The 23,895-nt window shown below is 55.2% G+C and overlaps 1 protein-coding gene across 1 annotated transcript in view; it reads left to right on the top strand.

Annotated features, from left to right (window-relative positions):
- The first annotated feature begins 4,785 nt into the window (after positions 1-4,785).
- The window catches only part of LOC105825304 (tensin-1), a 44,512-nt gene continuing 25,402 nt past the window's right edge, over positions 4,786-23,895 (top strand). Inside the window, exons 1-5 of the mRNA XM_012663067.1 lie at positions 4,786-4,843; positions 5,425-7,002; positions 18,380-18,576; positions 19,555-19,630; positions 23,114-23,206. Of these exons, the coding sequence (XP_012518521.1) occupies positions 4,786-4,843; positions 5,425-7,002; positions 18,380-18,576; positions 19,555-19,630; positions 23,114-23,206 (2,002 nt within the window). The remainder of the gene's footprint in view (positions 4,844-5,424; positions 7,003-18,379; positions 18,577-19,554; positions 19,631-23,113; positions 23,207-23,895) is intronic.

The following is a 23,895-nucleotide window of genomic DNA, read 5'->3' on the forward strand; positions in this document are numbered from 1 at the left end:
ATTGGTGTCACAGTAGAGAAATCTACAAGGGACAACAGGAACATGGTAAAGGTTTACTTGAGTCTGGGGACAGTAGAAAAGGGATTAGGTTAAGGCGATCTTCCCAGAGAAGTTCAAACCGAGGCTGACAGAGGAGGAAGAGACTTACTAGGGAGACTGAGAGTTTCATGGGCGGGGTGAGGAAAGGCATTTCATGAGAGGGAACGGCATGTGCCGAGGCACAGAGTAGGAAAGAGCATATAAATAGTTGAGTAAGAATAGAGTGGAGGGTGTTTGGGGTATTGAGGACAGTGAAGGTAAGGCTTCCAAGGCAGGCAGGGGCCAGACGATAAAAGGTCTAGCAAGCCCAACAAGGGGGTTGGGCTTTACTCTGTGGGTGCTGAGAGCTGTTGAGAAATGTCAAGCAGGGAATGGGGAGGGGAGAATATAGAGTGCTTAGACGTGCCAGCCTAGCTCACGTACTTAGCTGCTGAGTGCTGTCCCTCGGCAAAGCTGCAGGTACGCATTCAGATCCTCACCCGACAGGCCTGGAGGCCCGGCTCGGATGGGTAAGTGGTTGACGCAGGCTGACTTGGCCAATCAGGATGGGGACCATTTTCCTGAGTGCGGGTGTGTCTGGCTGCTGAGGTGGTGGGTGGAGGGCACACTTCCCCTCCGTCTCCTCTTCAGAGCCGCATCCCTTGTGGCCTGCCCTGGTCCCTTTCCCAGGCCCTGGTCTCCTGCCTCCCTTCAAGCTGGGGTAGGGTCTGGGGCTAAAGGGCTAACATGTCCGGAACTTGCTTCCTGATGTCCTCTTGGCCAGGCCTCACTTCTGTCAGAGCCCACCTACGGCTGGGACACACATGGCCTGAGATTCCCCACTCCTCCTTTTAAGGAGTTCTGCCCAGGCTGCCTCCAAACTGCCAGTGTCCAGGGTGGGCACGGTGCCTCTTCCTATTGGCACAGCATTGATTTTCCTCCGCGTTGGTTGATCATCACTGCTCCAGGTAATGTATTTTAATGAATTGTTATTTGCTGGACGTGGACCCAAAGGACTTTTTATCATGAAGGGCCCCATCCTGAAAACCTTAATAAATCATTCACTCTTCAAAACAGACCTGCTGGTTGGACAGGGCCTCTCATTGAGTCATTGCCAGTGGAGAAGACGTCTTTCTTATGGTCAACCTAGCTGACACCTTTTATTCTGCATGGTTGGGCCATCTGTCCCAACATCTAAATAAGGAAAATCTCCCCACTTCACAGCAGGATGAGAAGTGGGGGCCCTTGACTTCAGAGCTTCTCAAGGTGCTGTCCACCGTGTGTGTGCCACCACGCCTGGAGAGCTGGCGAAAATGCCGATTCTTGACTCCACCCAGGCCTCTGAGTGAAAATTTTTGGGGGTAGGGCCCTGGGACCTACATTTTTAACAACACCAGGGGACGTTCTTCTGGACGTCAAAGTTAGGAAATAGCAGCCCCGAAGCCATATATCTTTAGCATGCCCTGTTTATTTCTGTTGTTCTTTTTTAAGTGTATTGACGGATGTGTCTCTCTTCCCTCCTGTGTCCTGGCCTCTGCTGTTCTTCTAGTGCCACGCACACCTCTGTGCTATTTACTAGGGGGGTGCCTCAGGGAGTGGGTCCACATCCAAGTCAGCTGGGGATTTTCCTCAGAGCTTTCCAGAAGCATGACTCGCACATCTGGATCACGGCCACCGTGGAATAAGGGCCCCTCAGTGCGATCGGGGCAGCATCAGCGGTGGAGTCTGGGGCTTCCCGCGGCCGCTGAGAAGAGCGGGGAGATGTGCAGATGCAGCACGCAGGGCCCTGAAGAGACCGTGGGCCCTGCAGCTTCCCTAGAGACGTGAACAGGGCGCTGGGCTGCCCAGAGGCAGAAAGGAGGGAGATGGCCCATGAGAGAGGACGTCCAGGCTGACCCGGGCGTGGGGCCTGGGACCTCTCCACCTGGGGCTGCCTGCAGCTGGTGTTTCTGCTGCAGTCTGTCCTTCTACTCCGTTGTCACTCATGCCAGTCCCCAAGGTCCCCGGCCGTGCAGATCCGTCCCATGCCTCCTCCTGCTGGCTGTTCAACTTCCCTTCGTCTGAGATGAAGGCTGTTAGGACTTCGACAAGATGGCTCTGGTGACCCCTTAGCTTATGAGCCTTAAAGCGACCTTCCCCAACCCCCTTTAAGTCTCCTCTCCACCCTCCCACCTCATTTCACTCCTCGTCCGCTCTGCCTGCCTCTCTCTTTTGCCCTTCCTGCCTTGATAGATTGAAACCAACATCATATTCCGGCTTCTTGTGGTCCCGGTAAATAGCTCTTAATGTGGCCGTGGTGGACGGGGAGAAGGCAGTGACGAGTGTGTACCGGTGTGGGGGCTGGGGGCACGTGCCTTCATCTCTGATGGGAGGAGGAGGGGAGCGTGCCCCACAGGTCATGCCCCTATGCTAGGGTTTCAGCAGAGCCCCCCCTGGATGGGCCTGGGACAGGCCTGGGTGTCCTCAGAGTCTCCCTTTGACACAAAGAGGCAGAAAGCTCAGCAGGGCGCAGATGGCCTGGCCTTAGCAGTCCATGGGGCCAGCACGGCAGTCAGGAGCAACTAGCTCCTTCTTTGAGGGCAACAAGAGACGTTTCCACTTGTAGTTAGCAAACAGGATTTAATTAAACAATTTATACCTCTTCGATTTTCTAACTGAGCCTTAGTGGCTTGGCTATTATCGTTCCTGATGTTGTTGCTGCAAACGGTAGCCCATGTGGGGATACATTACATGGCAGAATAAGTTTCATATTGACATTTTCAAAATCGATGCAGAGTGGGGCCTGGCCACAGGGCGATGAAGGGCCAAGATATCAGGTACTGGATTCTCCCCCTGCCTTGGGGACGCTTCCATAGCTCTCATGCTGAAAGCTCTTCTGTGAACCACTATGAGTCGGGAGGGCAGCCACGCCTGGATCTACATCTGAGCAGCCTTTGGGGGTCCAGGCGCAGGGCCAGGGTGGTGGAGATGCAGACAGTTCTCAGCCAAAACCCCTTTCCAGTTCAGAATAGCACCCAGCCCCAAGAGCTCTGGTCCTCTGCAACCTCCTGGCCCTGTGTCACTCTGAGCTGGCTGCTGGCTGAGGTCCCGAAGCCTCAGGAAAAACTAGGGGCAGAGAGGTGATTCTGGAGAGTTCAGTGACTGGGCAGAGCACCTAGCGTGTGCGCGTGCGTGCGTGCGTGCGTGTGTGTGTGTGTGTGTAGGGGGATGCACGTACCTGGTGGAGCATCTCTGTGCGCCCTCTTGGTGACGTAACTTGGCTGCCTGTGGTTCATGTGTGTGTGTTGATCAGGATATTCATGTTTCGTGGTCGTCTGAGCACTTGTTTTTGGCGATGGGCTTCTGTATGAGTGTTTATTTTTGGCGGCTGCCACATCTGGCCTAAGGGCTAATCTTTGCACGTGGTAGGAACATTTGTATTTTCTGAAATGCTTGTGGCTTTAAGTTTAAGTATTTATTTTGGGGTATTCCTGTCTTTTATGTGTTTATTCAACTCTGTGTGTAAGTGTGTGTGATACGAGAGAAAAGTAGCGTGATAAAAATTGCATAGTCTTTGAAGTAGACGAGTCTGATTTCAAATCTCGGCTTTACCAGGTACTATGTGTTTACATGTAAATAGTTCCCCTCTCAGAGCCTCATTTTCTCCATCTTTATAATACGTATAATCCTGTCCGACTCACAGGGTTAGAAATCACGCGTGTGTAAAGTGCCTAGCACCGTGTGTGGCACGCAGGAGGTCTCACTGCATGTTGGCTACTGTCATCACTGTGTGCACGCACACACCCACGCCCGTGCTTTCTGACCGTGGCTCTTGGCGTTGTGTGGGCACTCAGCGAGCGCACATGTCTGGGTGTTTCTGATTTGGGTCGGTGTGCGTGTCTGACCGTCTTTGTGTCTGGCCCTGTGTGGGACTGCTGGTGTCTGGGCTGGAGCTGGTGCAATCTTTGGAAGGGGGCTTTTTCCCTTGCCAACTGAGGGCTGGATTGGAGAGAAGGGAGGGAGGCGTGTGTGCGTGTGTGTGTGTGTGTGTATGCGTGTGTCAGGGCTGGGGGCTGGGCTGCTGACTGCACAGGGTGTGAGGTCACTGAGTTCCTCTGGGCGGGGGAAGTTCTTCGCTCCTGAGTCAGCCCTTTGGCCCCGAGCCACCCAGCGCTCACTTTTTCCTTTCAGAGAAAGTGCAGCTCACGGGGGTCCCCAGAGCTGTCTACAGACAAAAAGACACCTCTCCCTGACAAAGACCTCTTGCTTCTGTGTTTTTGATCCCTAAAGTCCTTCCCCACCGCCCTGGTCCATGAACCCCCTGCATCAGCACCCAGTGGGCCTCCCGGCGTAGGGACTGCTGGTTTGCTGAACCCCGCCATGGCCCAGCCCTTCAGGGGTCCTCGGCTGGCTGGGAGCAGCAGCGCTCTGGACTCCCCTTTCTGCAGGCGGGCTCCCATCCCACCTGACTTACCCGCCTGACCAGGGCCCCTTCCTGGGAGGCTTGGGTGGTATGGGCAGTGCTGAGGGAGGAACTGGGAGAGGCCTCTGAAAATGTGGCAGTGGGTGGGATGAATGGCATTGTACGTCTGAACAGTTCTAGAAAATTCTTTGTGTTGAACCAGACAGACTCAGCTGTGGAGGCGTGAGAGCAAGTTTGTCTTAGAGAGTCTTAGCCCGCCCCAGCCTCCCCCCACCTACCTTGGCCGTGGTGGACCTCTCATGGCACCCTACTGCCCTCCCAGGCTCCCCGCTGATTTCCCTGTGCAGAGGCTGTTCCCAGGGAGGATGGATCTCCACACTTACACCTTCCTGCACACGCAGGGCTACGGCTACCTCTCCTGGCGTTCCGCCCCTAACCCAGGGTGGGAAGTCCAGGAATCAGAGCAGGGGCAAAGCTTTCTGCGATGGGGTGGCAGAGGGGACCTGGGATGCTTTGGAAATCACCATTCAGGAATTAATTATACTCACGATGGCGATGGTTATAGCTCCTAGCTGTTGAGCTGTCACCATGTGCCAGGCACTGGTCTCAATGCATGTCACGGGTCAACCCTTTTAAACTCAAAGCATTATGTGTTTAATGATTATTGGCAATTTCATATAGTTCAACCAGATTCTATTATTTTCCACATTTTACAGATGAGGAAACTGAGGCCCAGAGAGTAATCCACGCCTCTGTGGTTGGGGAGGGAGATGTGGAGCTAAGCTTGGACTGCTCCGTGTTGGGCTCCACTGCCTGTCTCTGAAGCCAGTGGGGGTGAGGGTCCTTTGGTCCTTGTCCCTCTCCCCCACCTCTGAGTGGTGAGAGGAGGTTTTAGGATCCAGGAAAGGGAGCTCTTAGCTCCTTCCCTTGGGAGCATGGATGATGTCCCTGCTTCCCACTGACGTCTGCTCTCTCTTGTTTCCCCTTTGGCTCTGCCCTTGCAGAGGTGGTGGGACACACCCAGGGGCCGTTGGACGGAAGCCTGTATGCCAAGGTGAAGAAGAAGGACTCCCTGCACGGCAGCACTGGGGCCGTCAATGCCACGCGTCCCGTCCTGTCAGCCACCCCCAACCACGTGGAGCACACACTCTCGGTGAGCAGTGACTCGGGCAACTCCACGGCCTCCACCAAGACTGACAAGACCGATGAGCCTGTCCCCGGGGTCTCCAGCATCCCTGCTGCCCTGAGTCCTGAGGAAAAGCAGGAGCTGGATCGACTGCTGAGTGGCTTTGGCTTAGAGCGAGAGAAGCAAGGCGCCATGTACCACCCCCAGCACCTCAGGTCCCGCCCGGCGGGCAGCCCAGCTGCGCCCTCCTCGGGCCGCCATGTTGTCCCAGCCCAGGTTCACGTCAATGGCAGGGCCTTGGCATCTGAGCGGGAGACAGACATCCTGGACGATGAGCTGCCCAACCAGGATGGGCACAGCGTGGGCAGCATGGGCACTCTGTCCTCTCTGGACGGGGTCACCAACACCAGTGAGGTGGGCTACCCAGAGGCCCTGTCCCCGCTGCCCAATGGTCTGGACAAGCCCTACCCCGTGGAGCCTATGGTCAATGGTGGGGGCTACTCCTACGAGCCCGCCAGCCGGGCAGTGCCGGCCCATGTCAGCCACACGGCCCCCATGCGGCCCTCCTACTCTGCACAGGAGGGTTTAGCTGGCTACCAGCGGGAGGGGCCCCACCAGGCCTGGACACAGCCAATGACCACCTCCCACTGTGGTCATGACCCCAGCGGTATGTTCCGCTCTCAGTCCTTTTCGGAAGCTGAGCCCCAGCTGCCCCTAGCTCCAGCCCGTGGGGGAAGCAGCCGGGAGGCTGTGCAGAGGGGGCTGAATTCATGGCAGCAGCAGCAGCAGCAGCAGCAGCAGCCTCGCCCACCTCCTCGCCAACAGGAAAGAGTCCCCTTGGAGAGTCTCGTGACCAGCAGGCCCAGCCCCCAGCCATTAGCAGAGACCCCCATCCCCGGGCTCCCCGAGTTCCCAAGGGCAGCCTCCCAGAAGGAGATCGAGCAGTCCATCGAAGCACTCAACATGCTGATGCTGGATCTGGAGCCGGCCTCGGCCGCTGCCCCCCTGCACAAGTCCCAGAGTGTCCCAGGAGCCTGGCCAGGGGCTTCCCCACTCTCTTCCCAGCCCCTCTCCGGCTCCTCCCGCCAGTCCCATCCACTGACCCAGTCCAGATCTGGCTATATCCCCAGTGGGCATTCCTTGGGAACTCCTGAGTCGGCCCCACAGGCCTCCCTGGAGTCTGTCCCTCCGGGCAGGTCTTACTCTCCTTATGATTACCAGCCATGTCCAGCTGGGCCCAGCCAGGGTTTCCGTCCAAAGAGCCCAGCCTCCTCCTCCTTGCCCGCCTTCCTTCCAAACTCCCACACCCCTCCAGGGCCTCAGCAGCCCCCAGCCTCTCTCCCTGGCCTCACTGCTCAGCCACAGCTCCCACCAAAGGAAGCGACTTCAGACCCCTCCCGAACTCCAGAGGAGGAGCCATTGAATCTGGAAGGGCTGGTGGCCCACAGGGTAGCAGGTAAGAGCTTCAGGGACCATCAGTCCTGGGAATTCCTTCCTAACCCCTTGTTTTTTCTTGCTGGGGGGAGATGTAGGCACAGCTATGACCCCTCAGCAGACGTGGCTTTGGCCCGGGGAAGAGGCTGTCAGGACCCCATGTGTCATCCATCCCTTACTGCATTCATTGTCTATTAAGGCACCACCAAGCCAGGCACTGAAATTCAAAGATCGGTGTCTATCAATTTCTGCCCTCAAGGAATTTACAGTCTGGTGAGGGGATGCGTACCCAGACAGATAATTCTAACAGAGTGCAATGTGTGCTATGACAGAGGTAGGGATGCAAGACGTCAGAGCCTGGGAAAGCAAAGCTTACCACCTAGGGCAATCAGGGAAGGCTTTCTTGAGGAGGTGACTTTGGGGTTGGTGTATACATTTTCTAGACAGAGAGGAGAGTCTGTTATTGTCTGCTGTGCTGTCTATCCTCAGACTTCATTTCCTTGGGGAAAGCGTGAAGAAGACTGGGGGGGTGGGTTGTACACTCAAATTCCCTCTTGTGCTCTCCCAGAGGCCATAATGAAGATTTGGCTCTTCCTAGGGGCCTTTTAGGATATTGTCTTTGAGGGGAGGCCAAGGTCCTCTGTTGGCTTTCCTGTTAGTGCTTGCTTCGGACCAGCTGTGTATGGGAAGCAGGCATTAAGAGATGAAGCTCCTTTTCCTATCAGAGAATGGGCTTATCTTTCTGGAGAGAGGAGGGAGAGGGGACAACCAGAAGAACTTATTGTGAGGGACAGCTGTGGGGCTTCCTTCCTTCCCACTGGCCTAAGCCTCTGAGCATTCCAGAGTCGGCAAAACTGGGTGGGAAATCGTGTGGGTTGATTTTATTGTGGAGGTGAAGCCCAGGCAGGGATGGACCAGAGACTGTGGGGTTAGGTGGGCCTGTGCCCAGCCACTCAGCTGACAGGGTGGTGGGAGCTCAGTGGGGAGAAGAGCAGCCTGGGCAGCTGACTCTGTCCTCCACCCTTTGTCCTAAATTTAGGGGAAGCTGAATCACCATGCCAGCTGCAGGGAGGGAAGGAGACACCCTCCCTGGGGATGGGCTGTGGGTTTGGGGAAGCAGCTCAGGGCAGGCCAGGCTGGCTCAGGACCTGGGTGTGGGGACATAGGCACCCTGCTCCTGTACTTCAGAGCAGAGCGGAGTCCCCAGTTCCACTGTTGACATTGGCCATAATGGGAGTGTTTACACCATGGAAATTGGCCACCAGGGCTTCTCCTCCCTGGGCCAGCTGGTCTAGTGGTGCGTCATTGCTTTTACCTGGGCATCAAAACATAGCATGAGCAACTCTGTAATCCTAGGGGTGAAATGCACCATGGGGTGGTCCAGATGGAGCTTCAACTTATGCTTTCTCCCACACCTGAGCTCCTGAGATAAGAACACCCCCTGGTTGCTCTGTCAGCAGAGATCCCTTTCCTTTTGATTTCATTGAGGGGAGAGGAATAGGGTTACCCAAATTCCCTGGGAATTTAATTTCCCTCCCATTATTTTACAGAGTTGGGGTGGTGGCCTGGACACTAGTGACACTCTATTCTAATGATGGGCAGGATCTGGGAGACTCCTCTCTGGGGAGCTGAATGAGTTTCCCTTCTTTCCTCTCCCTACTGGAATCCTTCTATATAGCTCTCCTGGAGTTTACTCAAGAGGAAGACACAGCCCTAACGGCCCTGAGAGAATGCCCATCTTGTAGTGGACCTCCCTTCAGCCCTTTGTCTTCTACCAGCTTCTGAGGTCTTGACTGTCAACTTCCATATCCTGCAGCCTTTCAGGCTTTGGCTGCCATGAAGTCATAGGGAGGGAAGGATACTGTTGGCACAGGGTCTGTATTCCCTAACCGTCTTACCCATCTCCTCCACCAACTGTGAGTGACTCAGTCAGGAGACAGGATGAGATAGTATAGAGGGGGAAGTTATATTTGGTTCCCAGGGCTATGAAGTGCCTATTTAGTCCAGGCTCTGTCATGAACAGAATTTATTATGTCAGCAGGTCCTGCTTATATACTTCCTTAGTAGCTCTTTAGGGTGTGTCTGCGGTGCTTAAAGGCACACAGGCAGGATCAATGTGTAGAACAGTCTGGGAGCCAGGGAGGATAGAAGTCCAGTACTACCTCTTTTTGCTCATTTTGCATTTTGCTACAATAAGCTGGAACATAAGCTTTGACATGAGTAACCTGGGAAGCTCAGATCTGAGGGAGAACCTCTTCATGGCCATGAAATTGATCTGGTTTCTCCTGGCATTTCTCCCTCAGGTCTGCCCTTTCCTCCTTGGCTATTTTCCATACCTCAGTACTGTGTCCCTGGTTCATTTCACTTTGATCCAACCACCAGTCTGATTTCAGCATAAATCTTAGAGAATGTAGGGACAATTTTCTTAACTTGATAAAGGGTAGGTACCAGAAACCTATAGCACACATCATACTCTCTTGTGAAACATTGGAAACATTCCTGTTATAGCCAGGGACGAAATAAGAATGTCTCTTATCACCACTATCATTTAACATTGTATTGGATGTCCTAGCCAATGCAATAAGATAAGAAAAAGAAACAAGAGCCAGAGTTGGAGAGTCTGATCGAGTTATCTTATGTTCCTGATTCTGTGACTGGACTGATCTCAGATGTCTCTAGAGGTGGATATTTCAATGCATGTTGGAAATAAGATATGGATCTTATCCTTAAGAAGTCTAGAATTTAGTAGAGGAGAAAAGAACTGGAACATTAAAATGAAGTCGTTTATAATAAGAGAGGTATGGAGAAAGTTCTGTGGGAGAGAACTGAAGAAATCACTATGAGCTAGAGAGATTGGGGAGGCTGTTTTGAGTGTGGGTTTTAAACCAAGCCTTGGACGATGGAAAGGATTTTGAGCATGGGTGAAGTCACCAGACGGAGAGGGTTCAGAGTGAAGACAGGAGAGCATAGGAAATATTTGAAATTGATTTGACAAGAGGATATGGGAATAAAAATTTAAAAAATAAATACCAAAAGGAAACGTTTAAAGAATAGTGACTAGATCGAGAGCATATAGGTTGTGTAAGGGAAAGTCAGGAAAGGTAGCCTGGGATCTGTCTCAGGAGGGTCTTAAATACCAGACTAAGGAGCTTGAATTTTACCTAGCAGCAATGCAAGAAGTCCTCACTGTAGGTTAGTCAGGGGAATATGCCATGATCAGAGAGGTAGTTTAGGAAGATGTGTCCGGTGGGCCTGGGCAGGAAGGTTGCTACATGGGAGAGACTTAGAGCCAGGAGATGCTAGGAGCTGATTAGCTAGGCAAAGTGATGGGGGAATGGATTAGAGCACTGTCCATGGGAATGACAAAGAGATGATGCTGAGAAACTGTGGGAGTAGACCCAGTGTGCTTGTGTATTGGTTGGCTGTAGTGGGTGAGGGAGAGGGAGAAATGGAAAATGAATAGAAACAGAGTGGTAGTTCTGTTAACAAGCAGGGTGTTGGAGGAGTGGCTGGTTTGGTGAAAGATGAAGCACTGGTGTTAGGTACGTTGAGTTTGTGGTGGCAGTGGAGCCTCTAGGTAGAGATGGATGGGGAAGATGGTTGAACATCTAGAACTGGAGTTTGATGATTTGGGGATCATTCTCACAAAGGTGAAGGTTAAAGCTTGGGGTGTGGTTGAGATCTCAATGTCAGAGGGCGTGGAGAGAAAAGAACTGAGGATGGAATGGTCATGAGGAGAAGTGGAGGCTGCAAAGGGGAGTGAGAGTGAATGGTCAGGTGGTGGCAGGACACCAGGACAGTGTGTCATTGTAGAAGTCAAGACGGTAAAGGGTTTCAAGGGGGAGGGGCAGGGAGTTAGCAATGTCCGTCTGGTGGGAGCACGAGGAGGAGGACTGAGGAAAATCCACGGGCTTGCCAGTTAGGTGGCCCCTTTGAAAATCATCAAAGGCATATTTTCAGTGTGTGGTGGTGACAGAAACCAGACCGTGAGAGATTGAGGATGAGTGGAGAGGGAATGCAGATGGCAAACTAACTATTCTTTTGAGTGGTTTTGTGATAAAAGGGGGGAGAATGGTTGTTAAAGAGGGTAACAAGGGATTGGGCACCACTTTTTTTGTAAATATAGTAATCATGAGGATGTTTTTAGGTAGAGGAGAAGGAGGGGGGAGGTTGAATATGGGGGGAGGAAGGAGAAGAGAAAGATAGAAGAGAAAGAAAGAAATTGGTGAAGGGTAGTTACCAGAAACCTACAGCACACGTCACACTTTCTTGTGAAACATTAAAAGCATTCCTGTTCCAGCCAGGCACAAAACAAGGACAAGAATAAGGTCTCTAAGGAAATAAGAGGGTGTAGGTTTTGGAGCCCAGGGGGATAATTTAGGCTCAACCAGGAAGTGTGATACCTCTTCATGAAATAAGAATAAAGGATAAATAAAGATGTGAGGAAATATTGGTGTCAAGCTTTGGGAGCTTGAATTGAGAACCCATTATTTACATTTTGTTAAGAGTTCCGGGCTTACTCAATCATTCGTTCAACACCAGCTTCTAATCTATGCTACTTGCTAGTCTAGGTTTTGGGAAAATGGTGGCAGACAAAACAGGTAAAAGTTCTTGCCCTTATGGCAGAGATGGACACTAAACAAATAAGCAAATACATATGTGACTTGTCAGGTGGGTGGTAAGTGCCATCGAGAGGAAAGAGTGAGGGGTGGGGCAGGTGGCTGCGCTTTACATAGAATGGTCAGGGAAGGCTTTACCGAGCAGTGAGGGGATGCGCCATAGGGAGCAGCAAGTGCAAAGGCCCTGAGGCAGGAGTGTGCCTGGTGTGGCAGGAGCAGAGTGACCGAGGGGAGCCTAGTGGGGCATGGAATGGGGGCAGCTCGCAGAGGGTCTTGCAGGTGGCCATTAGAACTGTGGCTTTTACTCTGTGTGGCATGAGAGGCCTTAAGAAGGATTTGGGCCCAAGAGTGGCATTATCTGACTTGTTCTAAAACAAGTCAGGCCAGGATGACAGGCAGGGGGCCAGTGAGGAGGCTGCTGCTCTTGATCTGGATGGGGGCCGTGGAGGTGGGGAGAGGTGCTCAGATTGTAGACAGATCTTGGAGATGGAACCAGCAAGATTTACGGCAGACTAGATGTGGAATGCGAGAAAGAGAAAACGCTCAGGTTTGGGGCCTGAGCAACTGAGGAATGGAGTTGCCCTTTGTTGAGACGGGTAACGGCTGGGAAGGTTTTGCACACACGAGGTGTGGGATGCTCACGAAACATCTGAGATGGCTGGATACTGAGCCAGCAGTGTAAGGGGGAAAGACTGGAGCTTAGAAATGTGGGAGTTGTCAGCATAGGTGTGCCACATAAAGCATGGTGCTGGCCGATTCCACCCGGGGGTGAAGCTAGGTGAGGAGAGGGCCCAAGTTCTGGGTCCTAGAGCCTACTACGTTTCAAGGTTGCAGACAGAAGGAGAAGCCAACAAAGGAACGGGCACGGAGCAGCTTCCGAAGGAGAGGAAAGGTGAAAGGCCATGAGCCCTGGGAGCCAGGACAGGGGCAGTGTTGGTCACTTGTGGGCCCCTGTGGTGTCAGCAGGGGGACAAGAGGATGGCACAGCGGTCCTCCAGTGCAACCTGGCAGGCTTGTCTAAAGGACTTTCTGGTGCTGCCTAGCAGCTTTGTGCGGGAGTAGAAAGGCACGAGGGCCTCCCCAGGAAAGAGGACCACTCACGGGTGGAGGGCCAAGGGCCGGGGGGCCAGGATGCTCGGGAGTGTGACCCTGGGGTACAGGCTGAGAGGGTCACCTGGGGCCAGGGAGAGGAGGGGAGGCCAGGGCTGGACCTGCTGCCTGTGACAGCCTGTCTGAAGTTTCCTGGCCCCAGGCCGGCACCTCTTCCTCCGCCCTGGGGCTAGAAAAGAGAGGGACATGCCACCCTGCTGGCCAGCAGGAGGCCCACCTGCCTTTTGGAGAAGCAGGACACTGGATCCCCCCTCTTCCTGTCTGGTACCCTCCCCAGCCCCTAGTGTGTGGCCAGACTCCAGACTCAGAACACCAACTCATCTGGATCTTCTCTTTGTTTTTGTCTTGTTTCGTCTTGTTTAATGCCTCGTCCCCTGCGTTCCCTGTGTCACCATGTGCGTCTGTCCCCTGTGCCATTGGTGGGGTGCCTCCCTTGCCTGCTGTTGTCCCTTCCCGCCTGCCTCCCATGGCCTGCCGGCTCCCCTGGGGTGGGGTGTGCAGCCTACAATGCCAAACTGCAGGGCCTCGGGCACAGCGGCAGCTTCCGGCCCTCACCTCTGCACCGGGCTTCCTCCCTCTCTGGTGGGTCGCTCTCCTCCCCTCTCCCTTCGAGCTCCTCCGCCTGCTTTTGAGCTCAGTTTCTCTCTCTTCCTCTCCTTCCTCATGTGCTATTCCTTCCAGACCTTTGCCCACCATCTTCCCTCTCTGCTCACTTTGCCATTGCTTCGTCTGTCTTTGCCCTTTCCTCTCCCTCTTCTGCTGTCCTCTTCTTTCCATCTCTTTCTCCTTCTTCCCCCTTTCTCACTGCACCCCCTTTTCTGTCCGCATACCTTCTCCCTCCTCCCTCTCTCCAAAGCCTCTCTGCCTCCTTTCTGCATGAGCCAGAGCTCCACTTCTGCATGGACACAGGCCTCACGCTAGCCTTGGCCTCGCCCGCTGGGAACAGGGTCTGGAATAACTGGTCCAGCCTTCAGGGTCCCCCATGGAGACGCAGGCCTTGCAATAAGGGTGCTCAGTGAGGGCTCTGGACAGCCCAGCACTCCAGCCACCCTGGCCAGACCGCCTGGGCTGCAGGGCCAGGTCTCAACAGGGCTACAGGGCACACGACAGTGGTGTGGTGCCCAGGCCCTGCCGTTCTGTGCACTCTTGAGCGTGGTGCACCCTGGGGACAGTGCACCACCTCTGACCCCACCCCTAATCTCGGCTCCTAGGACCCATGGCCGAGAGTCAGAGGCCCTGGGTTTTGGTCCTGGCCCTGCCTGTCACCACCTCTGTGACCTTGGACAAATCCCTTAGCTATTTAGAGCTCAATTTCCCCATTTGAAAAATGGACAGATGATAGCTCTGTCTCGCGTATTTTACTCAGTGGTTTGACATGTCCCAGGCACAATGGACGCTTCGTCAAGGTCATGTTACTTTGAGGATGATGTCGTCCAATAACATCTACCTTCTGTCTCTTGGACATGCAGGCCCACAGGCTTTGAGCCCTGGGAGGGAATTGCCCCATCCTTTCTCTGCTCCTCTGAACCTGGGGGCTGGGTCAGGGAGGAGAAAGACGGTGGCTCAGGCTTGCCCCGCACCATGGCCTTGAGCAGCTCTAGCTGCTCCAGCAAAGGCTTAGGGTGATGGGAACTGCCACAGTGGCAACATGTGGCACCTCTGCAGACTCTCTCCCCAGTCTATGGATGATCAGGAGAGGCTCCAGCACACGCCCCTTCCCCTTTCTTCTTCCTCATCCCTTCCTTAGCCCAGTGGTGGGGAGCGCAGTGTTTAGAGGGGCCTGTGGGGTTGGGGTAGGTTCTGGGGTGGAGGGTATGCCCGGAGGGGAGCTGGCATGGCTTGCTGTAGGGCTGTTAGTGTGATCACCGTGTGGCTTTCTGGTGCCCTGGCCCAGCAGGTGGCCTCGTGGATGTCCTCGCTTCTGGAGCCCCAGGCATGCTGTCGGACACCCAGCCCCGCCACCTGGAGCTGAGGAATCCAGTCTTTTGGAAATCGGAAGGCTGGAAAGAAGAGTTGGGTCTGTGGGGGTAGCAGTGGCCAGTCTGGGGGGTGTAGAGGAGGTGCATGATGAAGCCTGACACCAGGGTATTTGTCCCCGTGATCCAGGGACAGTGGGCAGCAATGCTCTGCCAAAGTGCTCGTACTGATCTGTGTTAGGGCTACAGCTCCCAGAATCACAGGGCGTGTGTGTGTGTGTGTGTGTGTGTGTGTGTGTGTGTGTGTGTGTCAGATGAAGGGGATGAATTGCCTCAGGTCCTCTCACACCAGGCCAGCCTTGGAGAGAGCTGTCACTCCAGCACAGCACCATCCTGGGCTCGGAGCGAGGACTCCCTGGGGAGCGAGGCTGTTCTGGTGCCCTGCTCCCCAGGTCTGGGACCTGTCCTCGTGAGGTGGCAGGGAAGGCCCAGTGTCGGCCCTGAGTGAAGCAGCCCTTAGGGGATGTGCTCTGGACATAGGGTGTGTTGATCCTAAAGACACTTTCTTGCCTTAAGGGCACCCCACTCCTCAGTCTCCTGGGAGTGGAGTGTGGGACTCCCCAGCCTGGCTGCAGGACCTTCCTGAGCCCCCCGGGCAGCTTCTCTTCCTTCCTTTCTTCACTGTTTGCTTCCGACTGCAGGGTCTTCTGCTGTGGTGGGGGCTGGCCATCGAGGCTCTCAGGGCGACCCAGTGGCCCCACTAAGTACCCCCCTCATCCCAGCATCCTCCCGCCCTTCCTGTCAGGCTACGGCTGTGTGTGTGCGCGTGTGTGCGGGCATGTGTGTTTGTGCAAGGCACCTGCGTCTGCCTGTGTGCACGTGGGAGACAGAGGCTCTGAGAGAGGAAATGAGGCCAAGAGACTGAGAAAGTCCTGGGTGGAGGGTGGTGGCGGGAAGGAAGGACATGGGGAGAAGGCCTACTTTTATTATCGGTCCGTCTCCGGGACATGAGAGAGGGGTGTTCTCTCTTTGACACTGGCTGTCAGCTTGTATCCAGACATCCCGGCTTGGCTGAGGAACAATGGGGCTCTCTTCTCTCCCCTCTGCCATGCCAGCCTTTCCTCCCATAGAGAAAGACGACAGAGAGGGAGCATGGCTCTCCGGGCAGATCTGGGCTTGCCAAGAGGGACAACAGTAGGACACTGTGTTCAAAGAATGTGAGTGGCCCTGACTGGCCACTGGTGCCATGGGGCACTCTGTGGGGGGACGGACTGGCCCGTGGGAGTGGAATGAGGGGTCTTCTGCTTCTGCAGAGAGAGGCTCTGCCCTGCAGTGCCTTAGCTTGTCGTAGGCCATTCTGTCCATCCCCCTGCCTCTAGTCAGAACACGTTCCCACGTGCCAGTCTGTCGTGGTGGAGAGGGGAATTGAGGAGGTGGGACGCACTCTCAGGTGGCTGACTGCCTTGTGCCAGGGGCTCACAGCCTCCACCGCTGGCAAGCCCCTCCAGCACCCTGAGGCGCTGCTACTCTCTGTGGCCCCTGACCATGGAGGGTGCTCTGGGCAGGTGGAGGAGAATGTTTTCTGTTCCTCCAGGAGATTCAGTCAATGTCTCAAATGGAAACAGACCCATTTTTCAAGGGCAAACATCAGATGCCCAAAGAGGGAAGCTGGCCTCCTCTTGAAAAGGCAAAGGGATCTGCCAGAGAGAGGCTCCTGGGGGTGGGCGAGCCTGGAACTGAGACCAGCCCTAATGCATCTCTTTTAACCTTGGGGCTGAACTCAGTTCCAAACCCCAAGAGCCTTTCCTGAACCAGCCTCCTTTGTCACAATTATTATTAGAAAATCAATGGCTACGTCTGTTTCTCTGTAATGTTTTTGCCAGGAATGAAACCGGCAGCAGCTCTGGTCCAAGCTGCCCAGGAGGCCTGAGTGGGGCAGGGGGCTCGGTGGCAGGAGGACAGGCGTGGCTGAGGCCAGGGCACCCGCCGGTGTGGTGTGAGCTGCAGGCCGCCTTTCCAAGGCCTGGGGGCCTGGGATTCTGTAAGATTCCGGGGTGCAGCTCGCTCCTCTCAAAGGCACGCCCTTCGTCCCTCCAGGTGGACCCTCCTAGCAGCTTCAGGGTGGGACTAAGGCGACCCCCTATTTTTTTATTCTGAGGCTTAGGGCACTTCAAGGCACAGGGCTTATCTGCTTTAAGGGAAGCAGTTTGCGGATGGCAGAGCGAAGTCAGAGTCCAGTTCACTGTCCCCATCCGGGGCTCTTTTTTTCTCAGCTAAGATGGCAGCAAGGCTGTCTCTGAGCAATAAAAAGCCCAAAGTGGGGACTTGGAGCACCAGCCACTTAATGTGCAAGTGCCAGTCCTGCTTCTCTCCCGCCGGGGCCCTGCTGGAGCCCCTTAGTGTGGGAGAGCATGAGGACGTGTCTCAGAGTGATTGTGCATGTGCGGGTGAGTGTGTGGCCGCCCCGGCTTGGCAGACGGCAGCCTGCTGTCCATGACAAGTAGAAGGCTTCCCAGCCAGCGCTGTTCACAGCAGCCTTTGTGGCTGTGCCAGGCTGGGAGTGCTGGGGGCCGCCTGGGGCATGCAGTCCCCACGGTGGACGGTAGAAGATGACTCAGTCCGAAAGAGGGTGATTTCTGCCTGGCTGCACTGGCATATCCCTAGGGGCTGGCAGTGTGTGTGTGTGTGTGTGTGTGTGTGTGTGTGTGTGTACCCACATGCATGCACGCATATGTGCGCCATGGGACCGTGTTCCCAGATGTATGTTCAGGGCCCTAGTCCCACGTGACTCGAGACCTTTGGTGAAGGCAGGGTGGAGAATCTCCTCCCAGAAGATATTCAGGACTCAGAGCCCACCCTTCTGGCTGGGTCTTGGCCTCTGGGACCTGGGCAGCAAGTATTCTAGGATTCTGGGAGCTGGCTCAATGAAGCAGTGGATTCCGAGCCCCAGCCCAGCTGTGAGAAGAGGGGGTGGGAAGGAAGGAGGGTGAGGTTAACAGCACCCCCAGGCCTGTGGAATGGGATTGGGATGGGAAGTGCAGAAAAGCAGATGGAGCATGTGACTTCTCCTCGCCTGCTCTTCAGCCAGGAGGGGCAGGGTGGGATCCTCGGCCATCTGTGGGGAAAGACAGAGGGGTAGGTAAGGGGTCAGTATAAGGGGAATTGGAAGAGGTTTCAGAGGTGCCCTGGATGAAGGTTGGGGAGCCCCAGAGAAGGCAAGAAATATCCCAGGGCCCGGCTGGGGCTAGGGACTCCATAACAAGACTTGGTCATTTCTTTGTTTCTCCTTGAGAGCACCATTTGCAAGATGATGCAATTTAGCTCTTTCCAAGAGCTCTTCCCCATGGGCTTGATGTTGCTGGTTGGTTGATGCAGTTGCCTTGGAGACTCTCTTCCCTTCCCCGCCCTGCCTTGTCTAGAAGCTCTGGCCCTCCGCCTCCGGGGTTGGAAGGAGTTGACATCTGTTTCTTGTATCAGTCCTTTGTGCTCTTGGTCCCAGCCCTGTGTGGAGTAGATTCCTGTTGGAGGCTGAGTCAATCTAAGCAGATCCCCCACCCTGCAGAGAAAAGTGGGGGTGTGAGCCGAGCTGGGCACAGTAGGGCTGGAGGGAGATGCTGGTGGGGGGTGGGGCGGTGACAGGCCACCCCTGCTCAGCCCCTGAGCTAAGACATGCTGCCTTCTCTGGGGGGATTGGCCTGGACTGGTCATTTCTTGCACAAATGCTCATTGCCCTCCATGCCCTGATTCCTCCCAGGGGTACAGGCTCGGGAGAAGCAGCCTGTAGAGCCCCCAGCCCCTCTCCGGAGACGGGCGGCCAGTGATGGACAGTATGAGAACCAGTCTCCGGAAGCCACATCCCCCCGTAGCCCTGGGGTTCGCTCTCCCGTCCAGTGTGTCTCCCCCGAGCTGGCTCTTACCATCGCCCTCAATCCTGGAGGGCGGCCCAAGGAGGTGAGTCCGTGAGCTGTGTCCTAGGGCCACAGAGGGTAGGGGAGCCCACCTTTCATCTCCAGGAAACTGATGGCCACCTTGTCACTGACCTATCGGTAAACTCAGTAATTCGTCCCTCCCCACATCCTCACCCAGGGGCTCTTCTCCGGCATGTTTACACTTCCTTCCTTAAATAGCTTCATGCCCCCACTTCTTACATTAATACCGAGATCGAAGTTCCCTTCTTGATTCCTAAAGAGAGTCCCTTAATAGGGTGGTAAGGATCTGGGCTGATGTAGGTGACCACAGTCTTCAACCTCTAAACCAGATCATACAGACTGGCAAATGTGTTTTTGAGACCTTTCCAAATAGGAGTTTTCTTGAGAGATTTCATTTTCATGCCAAAGTGTTTGCATTTCTGAGACATTTCAGTAGTTGGAGGCAGTGGGTCTCAAACTTCAGTATGCATAACAGCCCCCAGGGAAATTGTTGAACCCATAGGTTCCCAAATCTACCTCCAGAGAGTCCAGCATGGTTGATATGGGACAGGACCCAGGAATCTGCATTTTAAATGTGCACCCTGGAAGATTCAGGTGCAGCTCACAGTCTATGAGATAATGTACTATCCTATAAAATCCAGGCTAAAGAATCATTCTAAGTATAAATGGCTTTCGGACATCTGTTCTCTCCTGCCTTCTGGCAAGACCCCAGTTCCCTGCCCCTAGACCCCCTTCTCTTTGGCCCTGAAATATTGCCAAGGTAGATGCTCCTGAATGCTGCCCGTGCTTGACCACGGCCTTGCAAACAGTCACTCCCCTACTCTCTCAACTGCAAGGAGTTGGGGCTGTAAAGGGCTGGGATCTCCCTTTGACCTCTGCACTTACCTGAGCAGCAGTGGGGAGTCAGGCTGCAGAGGAGGTTTGTGGGCTGGTTAGCTTGCTGTCCTCCTGCCCCAAGTCATCTGAAGGTCCCCTCTTTCCTCCCTTGTGTTCCCTGCAGCCCCATCTGCACAGCTACAAGGAGGCCTTCGAGGAGATGGAGGGAACCGCCCCGAGCAGCCCGCCGCCCAGCGGGGGTAAGACTCCCTGCTAGCTTCTCTTCCCTGTGTCCCCCAGCCCCTCATCTCGGCCTTGCCTGGGGAAGTGCCTAGGTTTGGGGGTGGGGGGAGCGTGCCAGCAAAGTGGGGTGGGGCTGGATTTGCGGCTCCTCACCCTGTGGCTCCTTCCACACCCCCTTCTCTTCCATTGCTTGTGGCCATCCTCTTCTCGGCCATCCACTCTCACACATCCGAGCGTGCCAGGTCTACGATCCAGACTGACTGACTGTGGGACCCTGGGCTTGTTCAGGGTCTTCTTACCTTCTACGCTCAAAAGAGCCCATCCTCACATGACTCTTTGTGACTTGACTTTGACCTTGTTTCTGACCCCCATTTCTGTCTGCATCCAGGCACCTCTTCTGTTCCAGGCAAGCTAGGGAAGAAAGGAGGAGAGAAAGGGCCAGGACCCTTGGGCTGCAGAGCCCCCATCTTGTCCATCCTTGGCCTCCAGGTGGGGGCATTTAGTCTGTAGCCCCCAGTACGCTCAATGGGGAGGCAAATACCCAAAGGACAGAGACATGTCCACCCAAAGACGAGACCTGAATGATCCCAGGAGTGGGGAAAGGGCCCCTTTACAGGAGGAGAGACGTGAGGAGGAGCTGGAGGAGGTGGTTGTAGGGAATGAAGTGAGGGAGAAATACCAGCCGTGGGGGACTTGCGGTCCCCAGGGGAGGCCCGGTCAGCATGGAGGGAGAGACGGGCGATGCTCAGGGTCATGCTGGCTGGGAGAGGAGGGGTGGGTGAGGAGGGGAGAGCCAGCCCTGGCTGTGCATCCCCCTGGGAGCTGGCTGTCCTGTGCTGGAGAGGAATGTGGCCATGGTACCTGGCCCATGCACCAGCAGAACTTGTGTCGGTGCCACCTTGGGCACGAGGAGGCCGACCCTGGGACTGGTCCGCAGCCCCTGGAAGCCGCGGCTCTCCCTACAGCAACGCTGTCCAAAGGAAATATCATATGAGCACATTCGTCATTTAAAATTCCCTAGTAGCCACATTAGAAAACATAACAGGAAACTGGTGAAATTAGTTTTAATAATATTTTTATTAAATCCAAAATATCCTCATTTCAATGGGCAAACAAATCAATCTAAAAATATTGAGCTATTTTATAATTTTTTTAAAATGTAGAAAGAGATTAGTGAGATTAATTTTAATGTTTTATTTAACCCCAGCCTAAAATATTACCATTTCAACATGTAATCAATATAAAAAATGTTGAGATATCCTGCATTCTTTTTCATACTCAGTCTTGGGACTCTTGTGTGTGTCTTAGACAGCTCATCGCAGGTCCTGCTGGCCGTGCTCCAAGTGCAGCAGCGTGGCTGCCATGCCGGGTAGCACAAACCTAGAGCAGTCTGCTCAGGAGCCGGCTCTGCGGCTCTTGTGGCTCAGTGGGACCTCTCTCCCAGGCCTTCCCCTTCCATCCTGACACCTGCTCCCACTCGCTGTCAGGTCCAAGCAGCCAAGGGCTGGACATCCCTGTCTGGGTTGGAAGCCGTCCGCACTATGTTAGAATTGAGTTTTGCCTTCTTCTCTCCCTGCTTGGCCAGCTGTGGGTTCCTGCGGGGAGAAGGATAAGTTAGAGGTTTCATAAATACACAGCGTTGGGGACAGAAGACAGAAGGCGGAGAAATGCGAGGAATTTTTCTCTCAGGAAGCCGAAGTCTTGCATGGCCTCAGTGCCGCCCACTCTGGTGCCTCAGAGGGGCCAGGCTGCCTGGGAACTGGGGCAGCGAGGACCTCGCGAGCTGGAGGTGGTGGGGAAGGAAACCAGCAGAGACCCCAGCCCTCTCTCGTCTTCTCACCCCCTCCACCTCCTCTCACGGGCCCACCTGCACCTCTGCTGCACCCACTGGGTGGACATCTGCACACTGCGGGCTGGGGCTGCTTCGCGGTGGTTCCATGAACAGTAGCTGCTGAGGCTGGGCACATTCTTTTATAATTAATTATGTTCAACTCTCCATTCATTTGACAAACATTAACAAGGGCTTGATAGGTGTCTGTGAGCAAGACACCCTGTTAGGAAATGGGGCTGTGGAGGTGGTAGAAACTGAATCTGTTTGCATGTGTGTGTGTGTGTGTGTGTGTGTGTGTGTGTGTGTGTGTATAAAGAGGGAGGACAGACAGACAGAGAAACGCAGGCCTAGATCTGCCCTGTACCTGCAGGTATATGTTTGTATGCGTTTGTCCCTATGCTGTACTTGTCCATTGGACATCTAAGGACAGAGAGCTGGCGGAGCGCAGGGGTCGGCCACCCACCTGGACCCCTGTGCTGTCTCCCTGCTCCCCCCGCATGTGGTTATGCAGCTGCCCCTGCACAGGTACGTTTTGTATGTTGCATCGAGAGGGTATTTTGTTGTTGCTAGTTTCCTGTAGGTCTCACTGTCTGCTGGGAAAAGCAGGAGTGGCCAGGGAGGGGTGTGGAGCTGCTGGGTGGTTCCTGGGTGTCTGAGGGCCACAGGTAGGCTGCTGAGGCCCTTGGGAGGCGGGGAGTGTCCCCAGGGGCTGCGGCCTCTGCCGGCTCCGGAGATCACTGTCAGGAGACACAGAGCTCATTTTTTACTTCACCTTGGAGCAGTGTTGGGAGACGTGGCAGCTGCCACCGAGACAGCTCGTGACTAGGCATAACAGCCACCCTGTGGATCAGCTCAGAGTCTGGCCAGGTGCTTGGCTGACGGGAGAAAGCCCGACAGCCCTTTCTGACCTTGTGTGTTATGTGACACTGGTAACCCAGATGGGCAGCCTGAGAGGAGCCGGGCTTCGCACAGGGAATGGGTGCTCCTGGCCAAGGACTGCGGGCTCCTCCTCCTTCCAGAACACTGAGGTTTGGTGGGGACAGAGCCCCACACTGAGTTCTCTCCTCCTGGGATTCACAGGGGACACACATAGCTGGGGGCCGGCCCCAGGTCTCAGGGTTGGTGTGGTCTGGCCCGCGATCTCCGTCTCCTGCCTCTGCCCTTCACGGGGTGTGTCATCCAGAGCCTCCATTTTCTTTTGTTGTCCTCTGAGTCCATCCAGTGCAGGGTTTAAAAGGGCTCTGTGTGTGTGTGTGTGTGTGTGTGTGTGTGCACGCATGTGTGTTTGGGGGTTGGGGAAAGGGACAGGAGGAGGGGAGAGAGAATATGACGGAGAAAGTCAGGGACGGTCTGAGAAACCTGCATCGTATGCTGTGGCAATGCAAAGGGACGGTAGGGAGAAACCAAGGCCCTGGGGTAGAAATGATTCTCTCAAGGCTGAGGCCAGGGCCGGGACAAGGGCTCCATTGCCTGACTCTTTCCCTTTCTCCTTTAAACTGCTGAAATGTGGAGGCCCCTGGAGACAGGACAGGGCAGTGGAGCCAAAGCGGCCTGGCACCACCTGCTGCCCAGCCCTCGCCAACCCGTGCCCTTGCATGGTGGGTCTGGCCCTCCTGCCCCACCGGCCTGCCTCTCACTCCCTGTGTCTCCCGTATTCTTTCTGACACAGTGCGATCCCCGCCGGGTCTGGCCAAGACACCCCTGTCTGCTCTGGGCCTGAAACCCCACAATCCAGCGGACATCCTGCTGCACCCCACCGGCGGTGAGTGACTGGCTGGGAGGGAGGTGGTTCTGGGCGGGGCCCCGGGCCTTGGGATCTGGTCAGCAGCTGGCTTTGTGCCCATAGGAGCTCAGGCCCGGGCGGGGGCTCTCTGTGTAGTGGTTGCGGGTGACAGCCTTTGCAGCCTTCCTTTCTCCTCCGACTGGGAGATGTGGAGGCCTGGGTCAGTGTCCTTGGAGTCGGTCAGGTCTCTGCCAGAAGCCTGGTGCCCCACATCCCTGGTGCTCAGGCCCTTGTGTACACGCACATGTGTGCACACACACACACGTACACATATGTGCGTGCCCCTGCTGCTCTATGCCAGGGCCCTGCTTGCAGCCCAGCTGGCTCTTCCCTGAGCGTCCACGTGACATCAGAGGCCAGGCCACTGGCATTCGGGAGTTCTCTGGTCTGCCTCTTCGAGCCCACCAAACACTGCCTGAGAAACCCTTGACCGGGCAGCAGCCACTACTGTCTGCACCTCCCGGCCCTCTCACCTGTGGAAGGACCTGCCACTCTCCCTTGCCTGTGCTCCCCCTCCTTGATCCGTCCACGTGGCAGCATCTTGCTCTGCTGCTGAGGACAGGAGCCCTAGCTCTGGGGCCTGAGGCAGGAGGGGGACTGGGACACGGCTGCTCAGCCTCCCTGGGGCCACACACGGTCCTGGTTATGAAGTGGCGGGCGAGGCCCTG

This window comes from Propithecus coquereli, unplaced genomic scaffold (genome assembly GCF_000956105.1).
Source record: "Propithecus coquereli isolate 6110/MARCELLA unplaced genomic scaffold, Pcoq_1.0 Scaffold792, whole genome shotgun sequence".
In the NCBI taxonomy this organism is placed as follows: domain Eukaryota; kingdom Metazoa; phylum Chordata; class Mammalia; order Primates; family Indriidae; genus Propithecus; species Propithecus coquereli.